The sequence below is a fragment of the Galendromus occidentalis genome, unplaced genomic scaffold (assembly GCF_000255335.2).
Source record: "Galendromus occidentalis unplaced genomic scaffold, Mocc_1.1 scf7180000077442, whole genome shotgun sequence".
In the NCBI taxonomy this organism is placed as follows: domain Eukaryota; kingdom Metazoa; phylum Arthropoda; class Arachnida; order Mesostigmata; family Phytoseiidae; genus Galendromus; species Galendromus occidentalis.
The window spans coordinates 1,683,806-1,703,030 of record NW_003805430.1 but is presented as its reverse complement, the minus strand read 5'-3'; the positions used below and the strand labels follow the sequence as shown (position 1 = coordinate 1,703,030).

Here is a 19,225-nt window from a genome sequence, read left to right as displayed (position 1 = left end):
ATGACTGTGCCCGGGGACTTGGAGTGAGCAGCTACAGCGGGAACCCCCTGGATTAACATTCGATCCCCACGGGCTGCCCATTCTATCTGAGAGAGATCGAGAATTCACGGGAGCTAGTGATTGATCTAATGCACCGAGGTTTCCATCAGACCTCGTTCAGTGGAGGAGTTCGGCACGATGGGGCCTTCGTGAAGGAGATCACCCCGAACCCGAGCTCCGTTCGCCGCGAGCGGCCGCCTACCCCTGCCGCCGAGCGATACGCGGAAGTGAAGCCGAACACATCCTAGATTATTTCTATCAAGGGTTTGAATCCGACGATCCCGACGACTGATCGGCCGACTTTGATGTACTCAAATCCTCCATCTGCAGCAAAGCCGTGGGCTTTCATCGCATGAGCCTGATGCTGCGATCTCCATCAAATCGATATGCTCCTCGAATGTATCGAGGCAAAAACCCTCTCACAAATGAGGATCGCAGAGACTCGCGTCCAGATTAACCGCTCAACCGGACCCGGATTGGAATCAAGTTTCTACAGCGTACACTCACGCCTCTGCATGGGCAACGATCGCCCCCCCCTTTTTCCCGTGCGCGCTACCTTCACCCGGAAAAGCGGAAGAGACGATACAGCACGTGAGAAGTGATGATACAGGAACTGGGTTCCTGATTGTTTGGACCGGAAACCAGAATCCGGTAGCCAGCCCTCAGGGAGGGCCGTCGTCTGCACTGACTGCCTGGAACTACAGTGAAGTATAGAGCGAGCGGCTTTTCTGACTCGAACTCGGCGACCATTACGCTCACGGCGGAGGATTGCGGCTTCTCGAGCGGCAGGCACAAACGCATCTCACAGCGCTCTCTAATTCTCGCCACCGAGATGATCCCGCGGTGCCACAATCGAATTTCCCGTCGAATTTCGTTCGGAGCTCTACTCGAGAATTATGAACCGAATTCTGACAGCGACTTCGGTTCCAATTCAGCCATCAGTTGCTCCCGGGTACCGTTCCCGTCTCGTAGGGCAGATTCGCGCGTTGTGTTGATGACAGTGGCCGGAGAGCTGATGGAAAGTCGAGAGAACTTTAGCGCAGACGCACCAGGCGGCGCTCCGAACGATGGTTCGATGTTCCGATACCCTCGCCACTGCACACGACAGCGGGCCACTGTAGTTTCCGCGGATGAAATACACAAGTTCTTTTTTCCGCATCTACTGGTTAACAGTCGATGCCGGCGGTTTTCTCGAGTGATAGTTTTGGTGAGTGTCAATAGTCGCCCCGGTCCCCCAACCGGTCCCACGGATAACAGAAGACCCCGCGGCGAAGGAGTGTCTGCCCAGCGACGACTACCACAGTTTCCTACTGAGAGATCGACTCGGTTCAGATGATTGGAAGCAGGATGCGGGCTGGAGGAGGACAGAAATATTCTTCCTCTCAGTGAATCGTTGGCACGCGGATGCCTACTCATCGTATGCGGACTTCCATCAGCGGATGACCTGTATTAGAGAAAATCTATGCCGTGTTCGGAAGTGCGAGTTAGACCTCTCGGACCCGATCGAGATATTCGCTCGGATTTTCCCAGCTGGAAGTGCTCGATCAGAGTCGGAGATGCCGTGCTCACTCTTGGCTTCTGCGCATTGGCGTCATAAGTCGACATTTCGCCGCAGAAAAAACGGGCACATGTTTTTCTTCCAAGGTCAAGCAGCGCGTTCGAGCCGAGCTCGCGTAATAATCACATCTTACCGACCGTCACTGTACTACATTTAGTTATTGCATTCTACTGGCAACTCGATCCCGATGCGTCCGCTGAAGGCGTCGTCTCATCAACGAGCTCAGTCGATTGTGTATCCCTTAATTAATCCGAACCGAGCGGGCGTACAGAGAGCTCATCGGTTTGAGAATCTCGCGCTGGCTACCCGAAGACGAGAGACTCCTCCGGCGATGAGATATTCTGAGAAAGAGCACTGAGGATTTCGCCTCGACCGGCGTTTCGTGTTGACGTTCTGTTCGCCGATCTCGCGGGTGTAGGCAATGCCGGAGCCAAGCAGAAGAGAGGACCGAAAGAAGAATCCTCAACCGAACCCGCTTCCCAGATTTCCGCGATAGAAAGGTCTTCGAAGCGCGCGCTATCTCCAGTCCAAGAGAGCCCGCCGCCGGAATGGTGGAATTGGAAGGGACAATGGCGCACCGAGTATTAACTCCATTGAACTGCTTGCGGCGCTCCAGGGTAGAAAGCACTTTCGAGCTGTCACCTAGTCTACTGCGGCGGCCTGCCATTAACGTTCGACTTCTTCCAAGCTAACAAAATACAAAAATCGGTAACCGATAAAAGTCGGTGATCATTAGAATCGATAGGTGAAACGGTATCGATTGGATGAGCTCGATATTGGGCTCCGGGCCGTTTCTTTATCCGGATCGGAATTGGAAGAGATTCTACTGGCACGAAGGTGAAGACGCCGTTCCGGCCTTTGGCGCCAAGGTCGCCGGGAGAGATAGTGCTGGAACCTTTGACTTTGACCTCATCGTTATCTCTCTCAGCTCAAAGGTTCTTACTTCGGGTCACTAAGCTCTACCGGTCTTTCCAGTACATAATTCGAGCGGCACGCGGGAAGCCTGAGGTAAGATGCACGTCACAGCGATATTGTGCACTTCGGCTCGCACGATATCGCGGAGCACCGTCGCGGCTCAAACGAAACCCATTGTGAAGCCTCAGAGCGCGCAAATAAATGAAGATAGGAAGTATCGGATGCGCCCTATCAGCGAATTGCAGACCGAGAAGAAACAGGTGTACTATAAGGAGCGTACGATAAAAGTGAGTTATTCTGGAACTGGTAATCCGAGATAATTCGAAAGGAAAAATGAATGTGCTCGGATAGCTCAAAGAAATCTGAATCATCAAGATCGGCGGTCTCCGTCAGTTTCCGCATGGCTACGCGTTCGACGTGAGTTGGCGAGTCCTGGATAGCGTGTTGGCATCAGCTCAGTTGGAGAATTCCACGGACGCTTTAGTTTCTCCGGTCAAACTTTCCTACATATGTTATCCGATCCGAAACTCGGTAGGCACGCAATCGATTAACGTTCGAGCGTTGCCTCCGGATCACCCTATGCCCGTCCGTGGTCGAGAAGGAGACACCTCAATCGAATCGTCAACAAACTCATATGGCAGCAGTCGCTGCTTGTTCGCCGATACAGAGAGTTGCAGCTGGTAGCATAGACTTGTAAAGCACTCGCAACAGGAATCGACGGAATGACGCACAGCGTTTCAACTCTTTTAATTCGTGATTCGAGAATAAACGTCTCTCATCATTCAAGACCCTGAGGGAACATTGAAAGACCTTCGATTTTCCAGGTGCTCGCGTGCAAGGACCTGTACCCTGAATGGAAACGATCGAAGCCAGGCTGGGAACGCGTGAATCCGAATGGTTGTGAGCTCGACGTAAGTTCAATGAACCTTGTGGTCTTACTCTGTTATCCCAGCTGTCCTCGGGTTGATCCCAAAGGTGCGGAAGAAGACGGACATCAAGGACTTTCTCCTACGCCAGGTGCCTTTTATCCACACCGGGCTCGACAGAGGCCGTAAAGAAGCTCCCACAATCGTTGCCATTCATGGATCGCCTGGGACACATCGTGACTTCGATGGACTTATCCCGGCTATGGACAACATTGGAGCAAATGTTATTGTTCCAACATTCCCGGGTGAGTTGTCAGAGAGTCGAAGGAATAGGTAATACAGTAAGACCTCGCTTATCGCGACCTCATTCATCGCGACCTCGCTATATCGCGTTTTTTTTTTCCCGAGCATAAAATTATGGAAAACGAAGAATTGCCGCGCATACTGCGAGCAATGCCTGGCGTAGTCGTTAGAATGCTCGGAGAGGTTCCCGAGAGATTGATGCGAGCTCTGAAAGTAGAGACGGCATCTCAGAACTCGGTGCGTGCAGACGTCCTCAGTTGGTGGGAATAATAGACTTGGACTGATAGAAGGAGCCCTAATTTATATGTAGTCAATGAAGCGTACAGTCTCAAGAACTGTGCATAGTGACATATTAGCTTACCACAGAGACTGGTTATTGATGAAGTAAAGGATAACTCTTCGAACAATAATTGTCCTCTATTAGCTGAGAGCGTTGAAGCTCCAAGTCGGAATACCACTCCCCAGGATACCCGAATCCTTCTTCGCGGATTCCCCCTTATCGCGGAAGCCTCCGGAACCGATTGACCGCGATAAGCGAGGTCTTACTGTATATCCCTTAGCTCTGCGGTTCTCAACCTGGGTTCCGCGAGCCCCTGCTCGGCTGCTCAGACTTTTATTCATTTTATCGAATTGGAATGAATTTTCTAAGCCCTAATGCATGCAGGATACTTCATGCGATCGTGGTCGAAGGTTTTGAGGTGATTGAGGGGAAAATTTGGAAAGATAGAGTCCGAAACCAATAATAAGGGTTCCGCGGAACCCCACCAGGGTTCCGCAGGGCAAAAAAGATTGAGAACCCCTGCCTTAGCTAAGCTTTGATCAGGAATTGCATCGACAGGAAGGCGTCAGTGTAGGGTTGATACTCAATGCGTCCAATCTGCATCCATCTCTCTCACTCGTAATGCGATTGAGCACGTATCGGCACACACGAGTGACCGATAGCAACGGCGTCGGTTTCCCGCTGACTGAGTCTGTCGAATCGAAGAGATTCGAGGAGCTCGCTCTTGGGCAGCATCTTGAACGCTTGGCTATTCTACCGAGTAGGTTATCGACGGACGGATTCGAAGTCATGCAATCTGCTCACCGATTCCCCTTCCGTTCGCAGATCTCCGCTACTCGATGCAGACTCAGAATTTCTGGCACTCCCTAGAAGAGAAGACAGATCTGCTGCAGTCGTATCTGCAAGCCCTCGGAATACATGAAGTAAGTTAGAAGTCCCAAAGCTCACTCAGATTTCTTTCGATCTCGGGGAGCGAGCAATCAGAATCTCGAACAGTGGAGGAAATTACCTAAGAAAATATTCATCCGAAATCATCTCCGACAGGTTGACGTGTTGATTTGTCACTCGTCGGCAATGTACTCGGCGATCCAGGTGGCTCTCAACTCAAGCATCAAAGTGAATTCCCTGGTATTTTTCGCTCCGGCTGGCTGCCGTCAGCTCACGCAATTGAGTCCCCTGCCGTTGTTCCACTGGTACAACAGACATTTCCGCAAACCCTACGTACAAAAGATCATGATGGGTTTGGCTGTCGGTATTATCAAAGTTTACTCGAAGCCGTCCACCGACACCGTTGGTACCGTGACCTCGATGATAACGATGGTGCAGAGTGGCTACGATGACGCCGAACCGTGGTGTAGGGAGCTACACGAGAGAGGTAAGCTCGGTGTCTATCTATATGGTGAATGAGCGGGAGGAGGAATATGCTGTCGAATGCCTGGTCGTGATGGTCTCGTAACGGAGATGTCCAAGTGCAGGCTTCGATTATTTGAAGATTTCTCTCCGCTCAGGTGTTCCGTCGTTGCTCATGTACGGCAAACGGGACAAATTGATCGACGTGGCTATTTCTGAAGAAATGGCCGGTTTCATAGGGAATCCCCACAAAGAAACTTATTACGTCTACGAAGGCGAGGATGATACCAAAGCGAAACTCGCCGTTGAAGTGAGTTCCATCTCCCCGCTTCGGTCATATTTCAAGAAACGTCCCGAAACTCCCTGTTTCGGGACGAGAAAGCAAACGCTAAGCGACTGTTGCTTCTGCAGGGAGTCTCAAATTTCGTGTTACCTGAAGTGGTCTGCTTCGAACGAGGCTCTCATTTCGCCTTCCGGAAATTCCCCGGGACCTATAACTACCACGTCGGGAACTTCCTTCAGCGACACATCCGAGAAAAACTCGGGAAATGAGGCTCAGGGTCCGTGATCTACCTAGGATGAATCAATTTGTCTTCGCACGATAACACCGCCGCCACCACATCGCGATGGTATATTAATTGTCCAGAGTTCTAGAGCTTTCTGATCATTGTTTCCTTCTAGTTTTGGATAACATAAAAAAGTGGTGCATCTGCGAGGGAACAACGGTGGCGAACGAAGCTACCCTATTTTCAATGTGATCTTTACTAATATAAGAATCGGTGTTCTGAAAACGAATCGAATTTCGGGTACAGAGTTCTGTTCTCCGGATGGTGCCTTCTATGGATTTGTGGGAGCGCCGTGGTCGAGTCGCTGACATGATGATCATGCATTGCCGATTCTTCAAGGGAGAAAATGGGAAACGCCGGAGGGCTGTGATCGGGTGCTCGGGATGGGAAGATTCTGCGTATCTGATCACTATTGTGATATTATGTAAAATTTCAACTTTGTCTCTGGAAAGTTGAAGTTGGAAAGTTGAAACAAAGAGTGTGTGCCGGCAACAGCTCCTCTTTCCACATTCATCGAATTTGAACTGCTAATAAATTGATGGTAGGAAGGAATATCAAATCATTCAAATGAGTTCTACTCGGGTGCCAATGCACTCGAGCCATTGGAGGATAGATATCCGGGAAACGCTTTACATGAATATCCAGGAGCTGCACCAGGAATTGGCTCATGAGGATCCATGCAGATTTCGTCGCCCCGACCCTGTTTCAATACTGTTATCTTTCTCAATGTCGTGCTCCTGCTGGCATTATAGCTTACGGAGATAAGGGTATTTCGGTAATCGTCCTTGGAGTCAATGTGATCGTGGAGGGTCCTTCAAATCTGGAGAGAGATTGTGGCCTCCTCCTCTCCACGACATCAGCGTCATCACTTTCTGGCTGATTAGAAGTGGTCGAAGAGGCTAAAAAATTAGAGAACCTGGTTTGGGAACTCTCCTAGGAAGAGGGAATGCGGCGGAGATCCGTCGCCTTTGGAATCCGCCCCGGAGGCTATGGCCTCTATGGCCGTGCTGTGAATGCGCCCTTAATGTATCCTATCCACAGCATCTGAACAGTGGCTTCGTTCGAAACGAGCAGGAAAATCTCTTGACGAGTAAAACAGGGGATATGGATTCGTCTACGGGACCTATCAGGGGTTTGCACCAGCGCTCCGCGTCCGGAACTGATGACATCAAGCTTCATGAACGCCCACAAGGTATCGATCGAGGTGAAGACTGTCGGTGAACTATGAGAGAGCAGCATGTTCTCTCTAGATTACCAGAACTGGGAGCCTGGGGGACGGTCGGAAAGCTCACCGCACCTGGCTTCGCGCCCGCAGAACTGGAACCCATGGTGCCGGAAATGCAAGGCAACTCGAAACGAATAGGTGAGAAACTATACAAAGTCGCCGCTCACGAGAACAACATCATCAACCCATAAGAATGCACTCGAGGCTCCGCGGACGAAGAGATTGCCACCTTGGCGAACGGCCCGCGAAATCAATCTGTGGTCAACGTTGTCTTCGCGCTCTGTTTGGAATAAGTCCTCTGCTGTCCTTTCCCTGGCTCCTCAAATACGTACCGGCTCATTATCCTCCGAAACACGTGATGGATTTCTTCACCATTGTCGTCGGTCAAAACAAGTCGGAGGCAGAGACAGTTTCCATGTAAAGAGATCGATGTCCTCGGACTGTGGCTAGAAAAACAGGGAACGAATCCCGAATTCACGGACGCGGTGCAAACGTTCACGCTTCCCACCAGTGGGTTCGGAAGCCCGGCCATGACATGTTGGCGCTTCATCCAGAAGCTCAGGATCGGGCGCACAGGACAATTCCAGAAAGCCTTACCGACATCGTCAGCATCAACCACGACGATAATTGCAAAATGAAGTTCCTTGAAGCGAGATCCGCCGAAACCCCCCCCCTATACACGACTTCCCATCATATAAGGGACCGGATAGCGCAAGCTCCGTTCGCGATTGTCGACATGAAGCTCGCGGCTGGAATGGCGGCCCAGGCCCTGTTCCTGCCATGCATCGAGACCTATGAAATATCGTCCAGAGCAATTCTCCGAGGAGGATTGTCAGACTTCCATGGCCTTCGGGGATGAACCTGAGGGCTGCACCGGGTGACGCGACGTCTCGCTCTCCTCCAAGCGTCCGTCCTGCTCACCGCAGCCCTAATCAAAGTGCGGTTGAAGCCGCGAATCGATGACATAGACGCAGATATCTGGGAGTTACCGATTAAACAGAATACAGACATACCTTTTCTGGCGACTCCCGAAGACTTCATCGATATTTGTCTGTTTCTGAGATGGATGAATTCAATTCTCCGACCTACCCGCAATCGGGATCCGATCAATCCGATCGCAATCAAGATCATCGGATTGTACACTAAATCGATAAATGCCGGACTCACCCGGAATTATCGGCGGGTCGCTAGATGCGGGGAACATGTCATACGAGGGTGTACAGACAAGAGGCGTACGCAGAGAAAGAACTAAACGGGCTGGAGCCTCCTCTCAGATGGAATAGGAGCGAATCCCCAAAACACATTCCAGCCCCATGCGGGACCCGATCTAGCCTCCCCCTTCCGGAGGCAAATGCCGCGTACGCCACTGGTACCAAGACGTCGTTTAACTATGGGCAGAAACGTGCTTCCTGCAACTCGCGATGTCGGCCCATTTCGCTCGACGGCACCTGGAGAATCCTTGGATACAGAAGGAGAATGCGGAGTCGCTGACGCATCTTGATGCAATGGATCGAGTCAAGAGGAATCTTCAAAGGCTAGAAGCTCATGATACTTCCCCTCATATTAGTGGAACTAATATTCGCGTATAGTGACAAATCCCTGGCGATGCGATGTTCGGAGAAATGCTCAATCGAGCGACATGTTTGTAAATAGTTCCCTCATCGCCTGTCGCACAAAGGAAAATTTGAACATCATATGTAAAGGAGACTTCAATCTGATGAATGGTCAGCGATTTCGACACGATACCAAGAGCAACATAAATGACAGCTAAGAGATGGGTTTCGTCAGAACTTCCGCTTCCGTTTTATTTCATCGAAGTTTTATCTGTCGGCATCAACGACAAATATACATGGTATAGGAGATGGGAAGCGAACTTCGTTGACTGCTATCTCTGATGCATCTAATTACTCCCGGGTAAGAGAGAAGGGGGCAGAGGTGAGAGTACCTACGGCGTCAGACTTTCCCCTTCCCGCTCCCGCGATGGGAGCCTCGGCAAGTCCCGGAACCTATGAGCGCGAGCACTCTACAGATATTCACGAATCAGACTGTGTGACGGGAACGAGAGCGATCTCGGAACGACTCTATTCATGGTTCGGAGTGTCTCCGTTGTCTCAACCGTTCATGTTATAGATATAGATCACAGTGGAAATGGGTTCGAATCTCGATAGGTTCACCTTTCTTCTGCTCCGCTCCAATGCGATCGTGAACACCTGGATCTCCAACGGTATAATGTCACTCCCCGGTATAATGTGGCACCCCATTCATCTGTTTATTGAAACTCTCCAAAATAATTAAAAAATCGATCATTAAAACATAGCAAACCTTGTGAAATACTTCACAGGCGCTTCAGAATTGGCATTTCTGTAGCTCAAGGACTTAATATTAGGACTCTCGGGAGCAGGAGACGCTACGATCTCGGAGTCTACTCAAGAATCTAATTTCTTCGTAGACTCCGTAGATTCGAAATCGGAATATGATATTTTATCAGACACAATGGTACCGAAGACGAGGATTAGAGACTCAGACGTCCAAGACTTCTTTCGAACTCATACAGCCAGGATTATTCAGTGCCGTAGTCTCAAAGATCGTCTCGATCAATCGACTCGAGTTGCCGGAAAATGAAATTTGATCACCCCTGCCATCGCTTGTATTTCGAGCCATCAAAGATGGACGCATCCGATCGATTTCTGAGGGACTCCAGAGTCTGTGACCCGATTTGGCCTGCCGCTGCTGACAGAATCCTTGAGATTCAACACAATCGAGCAAGCCAAGCGAGCAAGAAAGGGACGGGGAGTGAGGAATTGGCGAGGATGCTCGAACTTCGACTTTATCCTGAATTTCATCAGGATGCTACCGCATCCTGTGCGGGGCTTGCCGTCGGAAACCCTCACTGGAACCAATGCCGAGAGCGTAGGCTCCGAGCGCCGGGGTTTCACCACTAAATCTTGTCGAATCTTGGATTCATGAATTCTTCATATATTCATGAATCATCCAGATATTCCCATGCTGTTGCCTGCAAGAATCGGATAAACTCCCTATTCGCTTGGCGACACTCGCGACGTATACGTAATGGCGCAAACATTCAGGGCGCCTCTTGAGATACCATAAGGATACATATACGCTTTAGCCTCGCTAGAACACATTAGGATATTGGAAAGCATCTAATGCCCCGATCCAAAGACTCTTTCCAGAAGATTAAATGATCTGCGCTGTGAGACTATATCCCATGAATGAACTCCTCCGCTCGCAATGGAGATTGCAAGTTCATCGATGGTACGCGCGTCAGAACGGGTTTGACGATCCCATTTTGTATTTCGTCAGCTCTTATACACTACACCAGCCGTGAGGGCGCGAAGCGCCCTCACGGCTGCCCGCGTGCGCTGCTTCTTGAGCTTGAGCTGTTTAGCAAAGAAAAAGATAATAGAGTTCGAGGAAGAAAATCGATGATGATGACGACAGCATAGCTCTCGTAGAATAGTTCGAAAGGTAAAGGTGATATAGCAGGTTCATCCGGATCGAATGTCAGCCTGCCATTCTCCCTCTCGCGGTGAAGCGCTTCATGTATATGTCCTAAATCTCATCCTAAATCTCATAGAACAGCATAGCATAGCATGGCATAGTCGCTAATCCTTGGGCAGCGGGATGGTACTCGGCGAACTGCTTGGTGGATCTCGGATAAGAACATGATCAAACATTCCGAAAAGTACATCTCAGCTCTCGTAGAATAGTTCGAATGGTAAAGGTGATATAGCAGGTTCATCCGGATCGAATGTCAGCCTGCCATTCTCCCTCTCGCTGTGAAGCGCTTCATGTATACATGGTACTCGGCGAAGTACTTCTCATAGAACAGCATAGCATAGTAGTTTAGTACTTGGGCAGCGGGATGGTACTCGGCGAACTGCTTGGTGGAGAGAGTTAGTGGAGAGGGCCGTGACGAACAACACCACTCGGACCGGGGTGGAAAAAGGTGATTTTCTCGGATAAGAACATATATACATATTCCGAAAACTACATCTTACACTCCTTCAGGCGGCTCCGCATCTTGTCAGTGTAATTTTGAGTGGGAGCGAGCAGGAATAGGCACCGATAAATGTTACGGCGAGTCGGGAGCTTACTGTTTTATTATATAAGGGGGATACCCAATCATTCGGGCCCGGATTCCTGTGCGTTTTCATATATTGGCATACTGCATATATCTCATCATTATGTCCGAAAATCAAACTCCAATCTCAATGATCATGGTGAAGTGCCCCTGAGGCCGAAGATGCTTTTCTCTCCCGTGCTTGACGTAATAAGCACCCCATCGAGCTCCGCTCCGAAGTCTGTGGGACACCTGTCTCAAACCCTTCGAAAGAATCAGCGCGCGAAACCACGGCGCATGACCTGCACGCGAAACCTCCTCGAAGATCTGTACGCGAGAACCCGACAGCGGTACTCGAGCGCTCCGCCTCCGAAAGATGCATACGCGAAACCACGCCGGAAGATATGACACGGAATCATCTCAAAGATCTGTGCTCGAAACCCCGGAAGCTGCTCTCGAATCTCCGGAGTCTCCCTTCCACCTTCCGTCGTTTAAGTCCCGCGCTTTTCCTCTTTCCGTCAGATAGTTGTTCTATGAGAGAGAAGTAAAGTGGAGGAGCTGGTTGGAGGAAGTGACCAGTGGAGTACCATGTGCTTACGGTGAAGCGGTCCCGTTCGGTTGCCGTGTATTGGCTCCAGAACAGAAGGGCAATATGAAGTTTACTGAGCACCTCGCAGCGCACATAACGCCGGAATGGCGGAAACAGTACATCCTCTACGAGGTGGGTCTAAAGAGAAGTCAGTGAATCAGAGAACAGCTCCATTTCTTGGAGTTCAAGGTCCGAGGCAACTTGAGAGATGCGATAAAGCGTCTGCGGAGGATGGAGAGATCCAGCTCTCCAGCGAACGTCACGCTCTCAATCCGTAGGGACTGCTTTTTTGAATATGCTGCTTGAAGGCGTTTCCCCGCCTGCGCGAACCGGATTCTGTTTCGGAAATTCCGAGTGAATTTCTTATGCGCTCCGATGATTGACTGTCCAAAGGAAAAAGTCTAAAGGGAATCATCCAACTGCCTCGAAGAATTTCGACTCAAGATTCCGGCCGCAGCGCTTTGGGGAAGAGTCGCTGCGAAATTTCGCGCAGGATACCACTCAAGAGAACTTTGGAAAATGAGTGCGATCATCTGACCTCCTAATAATAATCGCCCCATGGATTCGGATCAAATTCGGCGGAGCACTTCGCGATGGCTCCCCCGGCGATTTGTATTTCTGATTTCCGTCAGATGAGGTCAGTTGTTATCATTGTGGCCCTGACCATCGGCCAGCATCTCGTCAGACTCATCTTGTGAGCATATGCTGTCCTTCACCTATCTGGATCACATGTCATTTCCGATCAATGTACTCGAGAAGACCTCATGACTTGATACCTGTGGCCATTGAGGTTCTAGAAGCACGATCCTCAACAGTCCGTATTGAGCAGCCTTCGGCGGACTCGGAGTATCGGAGTCGTGGTGTCGCCAATCCGAGCTCAGATGACCGTCGCGAGATCGTATACCGAGCTACACTAGAAGTGGCTTGTCCTGCGAAATGTCGGGAGACGATTCCATATGACGAACGGTGAGAATCAGACCGTTCCGCAAAAGCATGGATAAATTCATCACGAGCATGAAGGACGATCGGCCGATTCAGCCAGACTGTAGAGTCGTCCATACAGGGAATTCTGGAAGGCATCAAGAGGGCTCTGAGTAAGCACCATACTTCTGATGATCTGATTCGCCCGTCGAGAATCGGGCGAAGCGGATGGAGATCCAATGCCTGAACTGCTGCCCTGGTCTGCGCTCAAGAAACCTCATGATCAGATATTTCCATTTGGAAGCGTAGGAGGCATATATCTAATTCGCACCATTCGCCCAGTGTCTCTCGAACTAAAACAATTTGGCTTCCGCGGCCTGGTACAGCCATAAACTTTATGAGGTCTTGAGTTCTTTTTTTCCGACGGTAGCCATCGCAATGATACTCATCGTCAAACTCGGAGCTGGGCCTACCGAATCCCGGGCAGTCAAGCAAATCGCCCGTGTAACATAAATCTTGAGCCTCCATCGGAGTGTGACAATCAAGTAGATGTGTTCGCGGAGACCCAAAGCGGCCAGAGGCGCACGGGACGCCGTCTCAGATCAGATTAGCTTATGTAATGTCGAAGGCTAGTGATCTGAGCCGGCAAATCGATCGACACATCCAAGCATCGTCTAATTATGGAATCATTTCTGTATTCGTATTCTACAGGAGATGAAGACCAAATTGTACGATGCGATCGAGAGAGCTCCATCCGCAGAAGGTAATCAACGTGGAAACTCTAGATATACGAAAATGACATGATTCGGCGCTGTCTCGAGTTCGTGGCAGATCTCGGAACTGATTTGATCTTATGGAATGACACCGCCATTCGATCCTGACTCACACTTTCTCCCATTCAAGTTGTGGAAGTGAGCATAATCGAAAGATACCTGGCAAACTTCGACGAGGACTTCTTGCAGTATTGCGATAAGGAGCTGTCGAAAATCAATACCTTTTACGCCGAAAAACTGGCCGAAGCCACTCGGAAGTTCAGTAACCTCAAAGCTGAACTCTACAATTACGTAACCAAAGTAGAAGGAGGACACAGCAAGTTCGACCAGAAACGCAAGTGAGTTCCATTTAGGCATCGAAGCTTAGAGCTTCCCGCAAATTCGCTTTCTTCCTCGAAAGCGCGATCTCTAATGAAAGAATTTCACTCCCATCCTGCTTGCTGACAGACAGGCGGCGTGAGTATCGTAGATCATCTCGAGCCTAAACACTGATTCGCCAGGACGTTAGAGAAATGTCAAAGCGAATATACAATAAGTATTGCTGTCTTTTCCTCTTTTGCGACCTCTGCCTCCATCGTTCGAACCGTCTTCATCCTTGCAGAAGCGTGGCGCTAACGACGCTGGCCGCTCCCTTCGATCGGAAAGCCAAGGAAGTCAAATCGCACACTCGGAAACTTCACGACTTGAAGCTCGCCTTCTCAGAGTTTTATCTCTCGCTGATACTCCTCCAAAACTATCAGAATCTCAACTTCACAGGATTCAGAAAGATACTGAAGAAACACGATAAGCTGTTAGGTGAGTACGGTCGTCCCGATCTTACTTTCAGGAATTTTCTTGTCTCTCATTCACCCTCAGCGCAAATAGATGAGAAGTCATCTGTGTATTTCCAGGAACGAATTCCGGTGCACAATGGCGTCAGACCTACGTCGAGACGGCCACATTCTACACGAACAAAGACATCGACAAGATCATTCAGGAGGTCGAAACTCTCGTAACGAGTCAGCTAGAAGGAGGCGATCGACAGAAAGCCATGAAACGATTGCGAGTACCCCCACTCAACGATCAACAATCTCCTTGGATCACCTTCAAAGTGGGGTTCTTTCTCGGCGCGTGCCTCATCCTCATGATCGCGGTCGCGCTGTCGGCAGTTTACACTCAGACTCGGAATGACTGGAGGGTTGTCTTCAGGCTGTACAGAGGGAGCTTTCTCGTTGGTACGTCAGAGCGTATGATTCTCTATCTCAGGACATCCCCAGTCCGTCAGCCAATCTCGATACAGAATGCTCCATCTAGAGTCGAACAAGTCGAGCGGGGACGAATTCTCGGGGAAGTTTCGGCAGCCACTGATAGTTAGCCGTAGCCACGGCCTCACGATCGCGCTGGGTTTCGAACAGCGAGGCGTTCTGTTCCGTCTGTTCAAATGTTGGGCCATCAGGCCAATCTGACTCAAGTGGCTTCGTTGACAATGGCCTTGTGATTCAGATGAGTCTCTCTTCGTATCCTTGTCAGCCGTCCCCAACGAGTCGTTGTTCCGAACAGGTCCCACTTTAATCGTCAGCTCGAGTTCCGTCATAAATCAAGTGCTGCTCTTTACACATCGACTTGACAGACGGAGAAGGCGGTTTTCTCCGAACGCCGATTGAGCTGAGGAATTATTGTACTGCGCAATACGTCGGTATCTCTTCCTCCCACTTGGAGTCACTTCTGAGGCCCCAAGCTATCCATGCTCGGAGAGTTCGGAACCGCGATATTATCTCGATGCCAAGCTCGAATATGAAGTCGGTATGATTCGCCTGCCCCGCACGCTGGACGTATAGGTTCTCTCTGGAGATCTCTTCGACGCTGTTCTCGCTAAAGTGTTTTGACAAGCACGAGCTCATTGCTGTTCGCTCGTGGAAACTTTTGCGGTCGCTCTGGCTCGATAGAGTCCGTCCGTCCGTCCGTCCGCCGTTCGCCCGCTTTGAGCATCTGAAAGTCTCTCCTTGAGTGAGAAAGATCGGTCTGGAACGCGCTCACAAATCGCTTCGTTTCAAAGCCGTAACGAGTTTCCTCCCTCGTTGGTGGGAGGCTGTAGATATTGGTTGAGCGCTTTACAGATGAGCGGACGAGTATCTGCTCGCGAATACATCGCTCACTTTTTTTCGCGAGCTATCGGAGAGATGGAAACGTTGACGAATCTTGTGATTCAGAGAGCAAAACGAAATATTCCCGGAATATTTCCGTGGATCAGAGTCGCTGAGGCTGAGCTGATGGAAAAAAGCAAAGCGGTCCCCTGTCTCCACCTGGAACTCCCCATCGTCTATGCAAGCGAGCCCGAAACATAGGAATCGTGTTTAGGGAAGGCACAGATTGAGCTGAGAAACCAGAGCGGAATCGAGAAATAGCTGATGACGGATGAGAGGTGTCGGTCAGTCGGAATCAAGGCTCGGCGGGCGAGAGCCCGCCGAATATGGCCACCCGTTTGCGATTCGGGAGCTAGCCGGATCTGAGCTCATGGTGGCGGGCTCTATGGAGAGATAGCCGAGAATTCGACATGGCACGATGTTATCGAGAAAGGCGCGTTACAGCGACTCCACCAAATCTAAAGCCGAGTAAAGGGAGGCTTTCTGTAACAATATCTCGATCTTATTGCAGTGATCTTCCTCTTCCTGATCGGCATCAATGTCTACGGCTGGAGGACCTCGGGGGTGAACCACGTTCTCATTTTCGAACTCGATCCGCGGAACCATCTGAGCGAACAACATCTCATGGAAATGGCTGCCATTTTCGGCGTATTATGGACTGTCTCGGTTCTTGCGTTCTTATACTCACAGTCGCTAGGTATTCCAACGTATGCCAACCCATTGGCACTCGTATTGTTCATGTTGATTTTTCTCCTGAATCCCACTCAGACGTTGCGTCACAATGCCAGATTCTGGCTACTAAGAGTTCTGGTAAGTTTCACTCAGCCGACGCAGCAAGTCTACCGTTTCATCGACTGCATACGAGGCGAAATTGGTGCATGGAGACAGTGTCGAGCAGAACGAAAATTGCGATCATTTTTGCAGGGTCGGATATTCGCCGCTCCGTTTTTTTACGTGAACTTCGCCGATTTCTGGCTGGCTGATCAATTGAACTCCCTCGTTCCGATCTTCACTGATGCGCAGTACTTCGTGTGTTTTTTCGCAACGGACTTCAACTGGATGGAGAACACGGGTAAAGAAGTGCCTTCACTGATCTCGCTCGAAGAAGGTACGAACACCGCCTCGGATTTCCTCAAAGCCAATCGTTCCTCGAAAATTGATGACCTTATTCATAACGCCGAGATCGCGTCCCATCGGCGTTCCGCGCTATTTCCGTCGATGAATTCAAAGCTCAGGCGATGAGGTGGCTTCAGGTGAAAGGCTATCTTGAGATCCGAGCTCAATGGCGGTTGAGCTTCGCAACCTTCTTCCGAGCGGTAATTGCATCGTGGAGAAGATTTGACGCCACAGGACTTGCTACAGTCTAGCTGCTCGGAAATGTTCCCACCTGTCAGGAGCATTGCACTGCATGGATTTTTTTCCGAAAATGTTCCGTTTCCGTTTGGGTTTTTGAAGCACTGACGCTTTAACGGGCTCGTAAAAATGCTGCGAGAATTGTTCTCCAAACTACCTGACATCGGAAGAGCTCCGGAATTTTTGGTTTCCCATAGTCTCCTTACATCCAGGATTTACATCGAAATTTTCCGCACACCGCTATTTGTTTTCGCGGTTATATCCGAGTGTACTCCTTCGATCTGATCGCTTATGCTGCAAGTGGATGTTGAGCTGAGAGGCTATGTATAGGCCGTTATGATTTCTGAAGAGGTTCCCCGGAGATTGGGAGCATTGCAACATCGGCATGGCGTGTTTCCGGAGTAGTGTCTCTATTGAAGCGAGTCTAACAGGGTTCTCTCGATTCAGATGCGTTCAAATGCATGAAAAGTCCTGCGAACATCATCTTGAGACCCATGCTGTCCTGTCTACCGGCGTGGTTTCGTTTCGCGCAGTGTCTGCGACGATATCGGGATACTAAGGAAGCGTTCCCCCATTTAGTCAACGCGGGGAAATACTCAACTACGTTTTTCACGATAACATTCTCTACATTATTCAATCTTTACAAATGTGAGTATATCTGCAAACGCCAGGAATTCTCAGAAAGACCTCGTGGAGCTCGCGGGCATAATTCTCCTAATCATCCCAGACCTTATATTTGACTTTCGCGAGGGGGAATTCGACGGGTCCTGGGCAAGGTTCTATCGAAATAATTTCATCGATGCTTTTTTCTCCAGCCGAGTACGATAATTTGGGCTCGAATCCATTTTTCTACTTGTGGGTCATATCGATGATTGTTTCTTCGTGCTACACATATACGTGGGACATTCGGATGGATTGGGGTCTGTTCGACGCCAACGCAGGGGAGAACCGCTTTCTTCGCGAGGAGATCGTCTACTCGAGCGTATGGTATTATTACGTTGCGATCGTAGCAGATCTACTCTTGAGGTTCGGTTGGACCCTCTCTCTGTCACTCACCGAATTGGGATTGATACACGCAGATCTCATGCTGACGATTCTCTCACCTCTAGAGGTTTTCAGGTAAGTTCCGACATATCCACGTAGAGTATTTCGCAGTGCGAGCTCCGATACTAAGAAACTGCGGCGGAATCGGGAATACTAAACTTGGAGCTTCTAATTTCAGACGTTTCGTTTGGAATTTCTTCCGTTTGGAAAATGAGCATCTGAACAATTGCGGTAAATTCAGAGCTGTCCGTGACATCAGTGTTGCCCCCTTGGACAGTTTCGAGAGGGGCTCGTCCGGGGGAGTGAATCCCGAAATGCTTATACGCATGATGGACGAGCCGAACGGGGTCATTAACAGAGGCAATCCTTCGGGGAAAACCAAGAAGAAGAACAAGTAAGCACAAAGGGCTTCGTATGGAGGTAACTCCCATGTCAAGACAAGGCGAAGGTTTCAAAGGCATGGAATCATAACGTCGCGATCAATTCCAGGAAAAACAAAGGAAACGCGGCAGAGACCCGACTGTTGCTGGAGGACTCTGATGGTCACACGGACTGTTGATCGGACCCTAAAGCCGATTTCATCTCATCTGTCATCTTGTGAAACCTTGTAAAGAACCATCTCCATCGAGTTGGAGATCGAGTCATGCACGGCCGTGCGTCTCGACTCCGACAGAATCCAACCTAGACAATCTCTGCGCATCTTCCCTAACTTCAGGGTCCCACTCACTGGGCGCGAGGAAGGTCGACTCGATAGTCCATGGTTGAGATACGCCCGTGACGAATCCCGTGTTCATTTAGTACAAATGCAGAGCGACACTCGCTCCAATCAGTTTCGAATTCTAGCTATCGAAGTTCCCTTCTGAGTATCTCGTTCAATCTTTTTCCGCATGTTACGATTGTCCTTGGTTCGAGATTCTCTCAGGAATCTATTGTTTCACTTCGAAGATCGCGGGTACAATTAATGTGATGGCGACGATGCTCTCGGAAGTTCAGGTGCAATCAGTGCGGCAAAGTACTCAATACCCGGAGAGCTGTTCTATTCCCGGTATGACCTTATATTTACTCTAAGGTATCAGGATATCGGCTGAGTGTTTCTTTTTTCATTGGCCGAGCGTGTTCATTGAACTATTCGGAAGCTTCTCGGGCTGAGCGACCCTTGATGTCTCCTTCCGTTCGAATGAAGAATCATTCACTTTCTTATGATGAAGTGCAATTAGGAGAGACCACCGCGAGGAAACT

General features: G+C 49.8%; 2 protein-coding genes across 2 annotated transcripts; both read left to right on the top strand.

The window, feature by feature from the left end:
• Nucleotides 1-1,133: 1,133 nt before the first annotated feature.
• LOC100905237 (uncharacterized protein F35H12.5) lies at nucleotides 1,134-6,261 on the top strand. The gene is made up of 9 exons (XM_018639542.1): nucleotides 1,134-1,246; nucleotides 2,573-2,799; nucleotides 3,337-3,423; nucleotides 3,530-3,683; nucleotides 4,787-4,884; nucleotides 5,006-5,336; nucleotides 5,470-5,621; nucleotides 5,723-5,871; nucleotides 5,993-6,261. Exons 2-8 carry the CDS (start codon nucleotides 2,611-2,613, stop codon nucleotides 5,861-5,863), a joined length of 1,152 nt encoding a protein of 383 aa, XP_018495058.1. The 5' UTR covers nucleotides 1,134-1,246; nucleotides 2,573-2,610; the 3' UTR covers nucleotides 5,864-5,871; nucleotides 5,993-6,261.
• Nucleotides 6,262-11,709: 5,448 nt separating this feature from the next.
• LOC100905094 (xenotropic and polytropic retrovirus receptor 1) lies at nucleotides 11,710-19,225 on the top strand. Its single transcript, XM_029111460.1, has 12 exons — nucleotides 11,710-11,904; nucleotides 13,405-13,456; nucleotides 13,597-13,804; nucleotides 13,914-13,922; nucleotides 14,068-14,261; nucleotides 14,357-14,680; nucleotides 16,101-16,399; nucleotides 16,514-16,697; nucleotides 17,390-17,590; nucleotides 17,758-18,061; nucleotides 18,165-18,380; nucleotides 18,476-19,225. The coding sequence occupies exons 1-12, from the start codon at nucleotides 11,836-11,838 to the stop codon at nucleotides 18,543-18,545; spliced, it is 2,130 nt and encodes a 709-aa protein (XP_028967293.1). The 5' UTR covers nucleotides 11,710-11,835; the 3' UTR covers nucleotides 18,546-19,225.

Excerpts from the sequence above, each read along its gene's own strand:
- LOC100905094 (XM_029111460.1), top strand. The coding sequence starts at position 11,836 with ATGAAGTTTACTGAGCACCTCGCAGCGCACATAACGCCGGAATGGCGG. Across the intron at positions 11,905-13,404 it reads AACAGTACATCCTCTACGAG|GAGATGAAGACCAAATTGTA; the intron begins GTGGGTCTAAAG and ends CGTATTCTACAG. Across the intron at positions 16,400-16,513 it reads TCTGGCTACTAAGAGTTCTG|GGTCGGATATTCGCCGCTCC; the intron begins GTAAGTTTCACT and ends TCATTTTTGCAG.
- LOC100905237 (XM_018639542.1), top strand. The coding sequence starts at position 2,611 with ATGCACGTCACAGCGATATTGTGCACTTCGGCTCGCACGATATCGCGG. Across the intron at positions 3,424-3,529 it reads CGAATGGTTGTGAGCTCGAC|GTGCCTTTTATCCACACCGG; the intron begins GTAAGTTCAATG and ends CTCCTACGCCAG. Across the intron at positions 3,684-4,786 it reads TATTGTTCCAACATTCCCGG|ATCTCCGCTACTCGATGCAG; the intron begins GTGAGTTGTCAG and ends TTCCGTTCGCAG.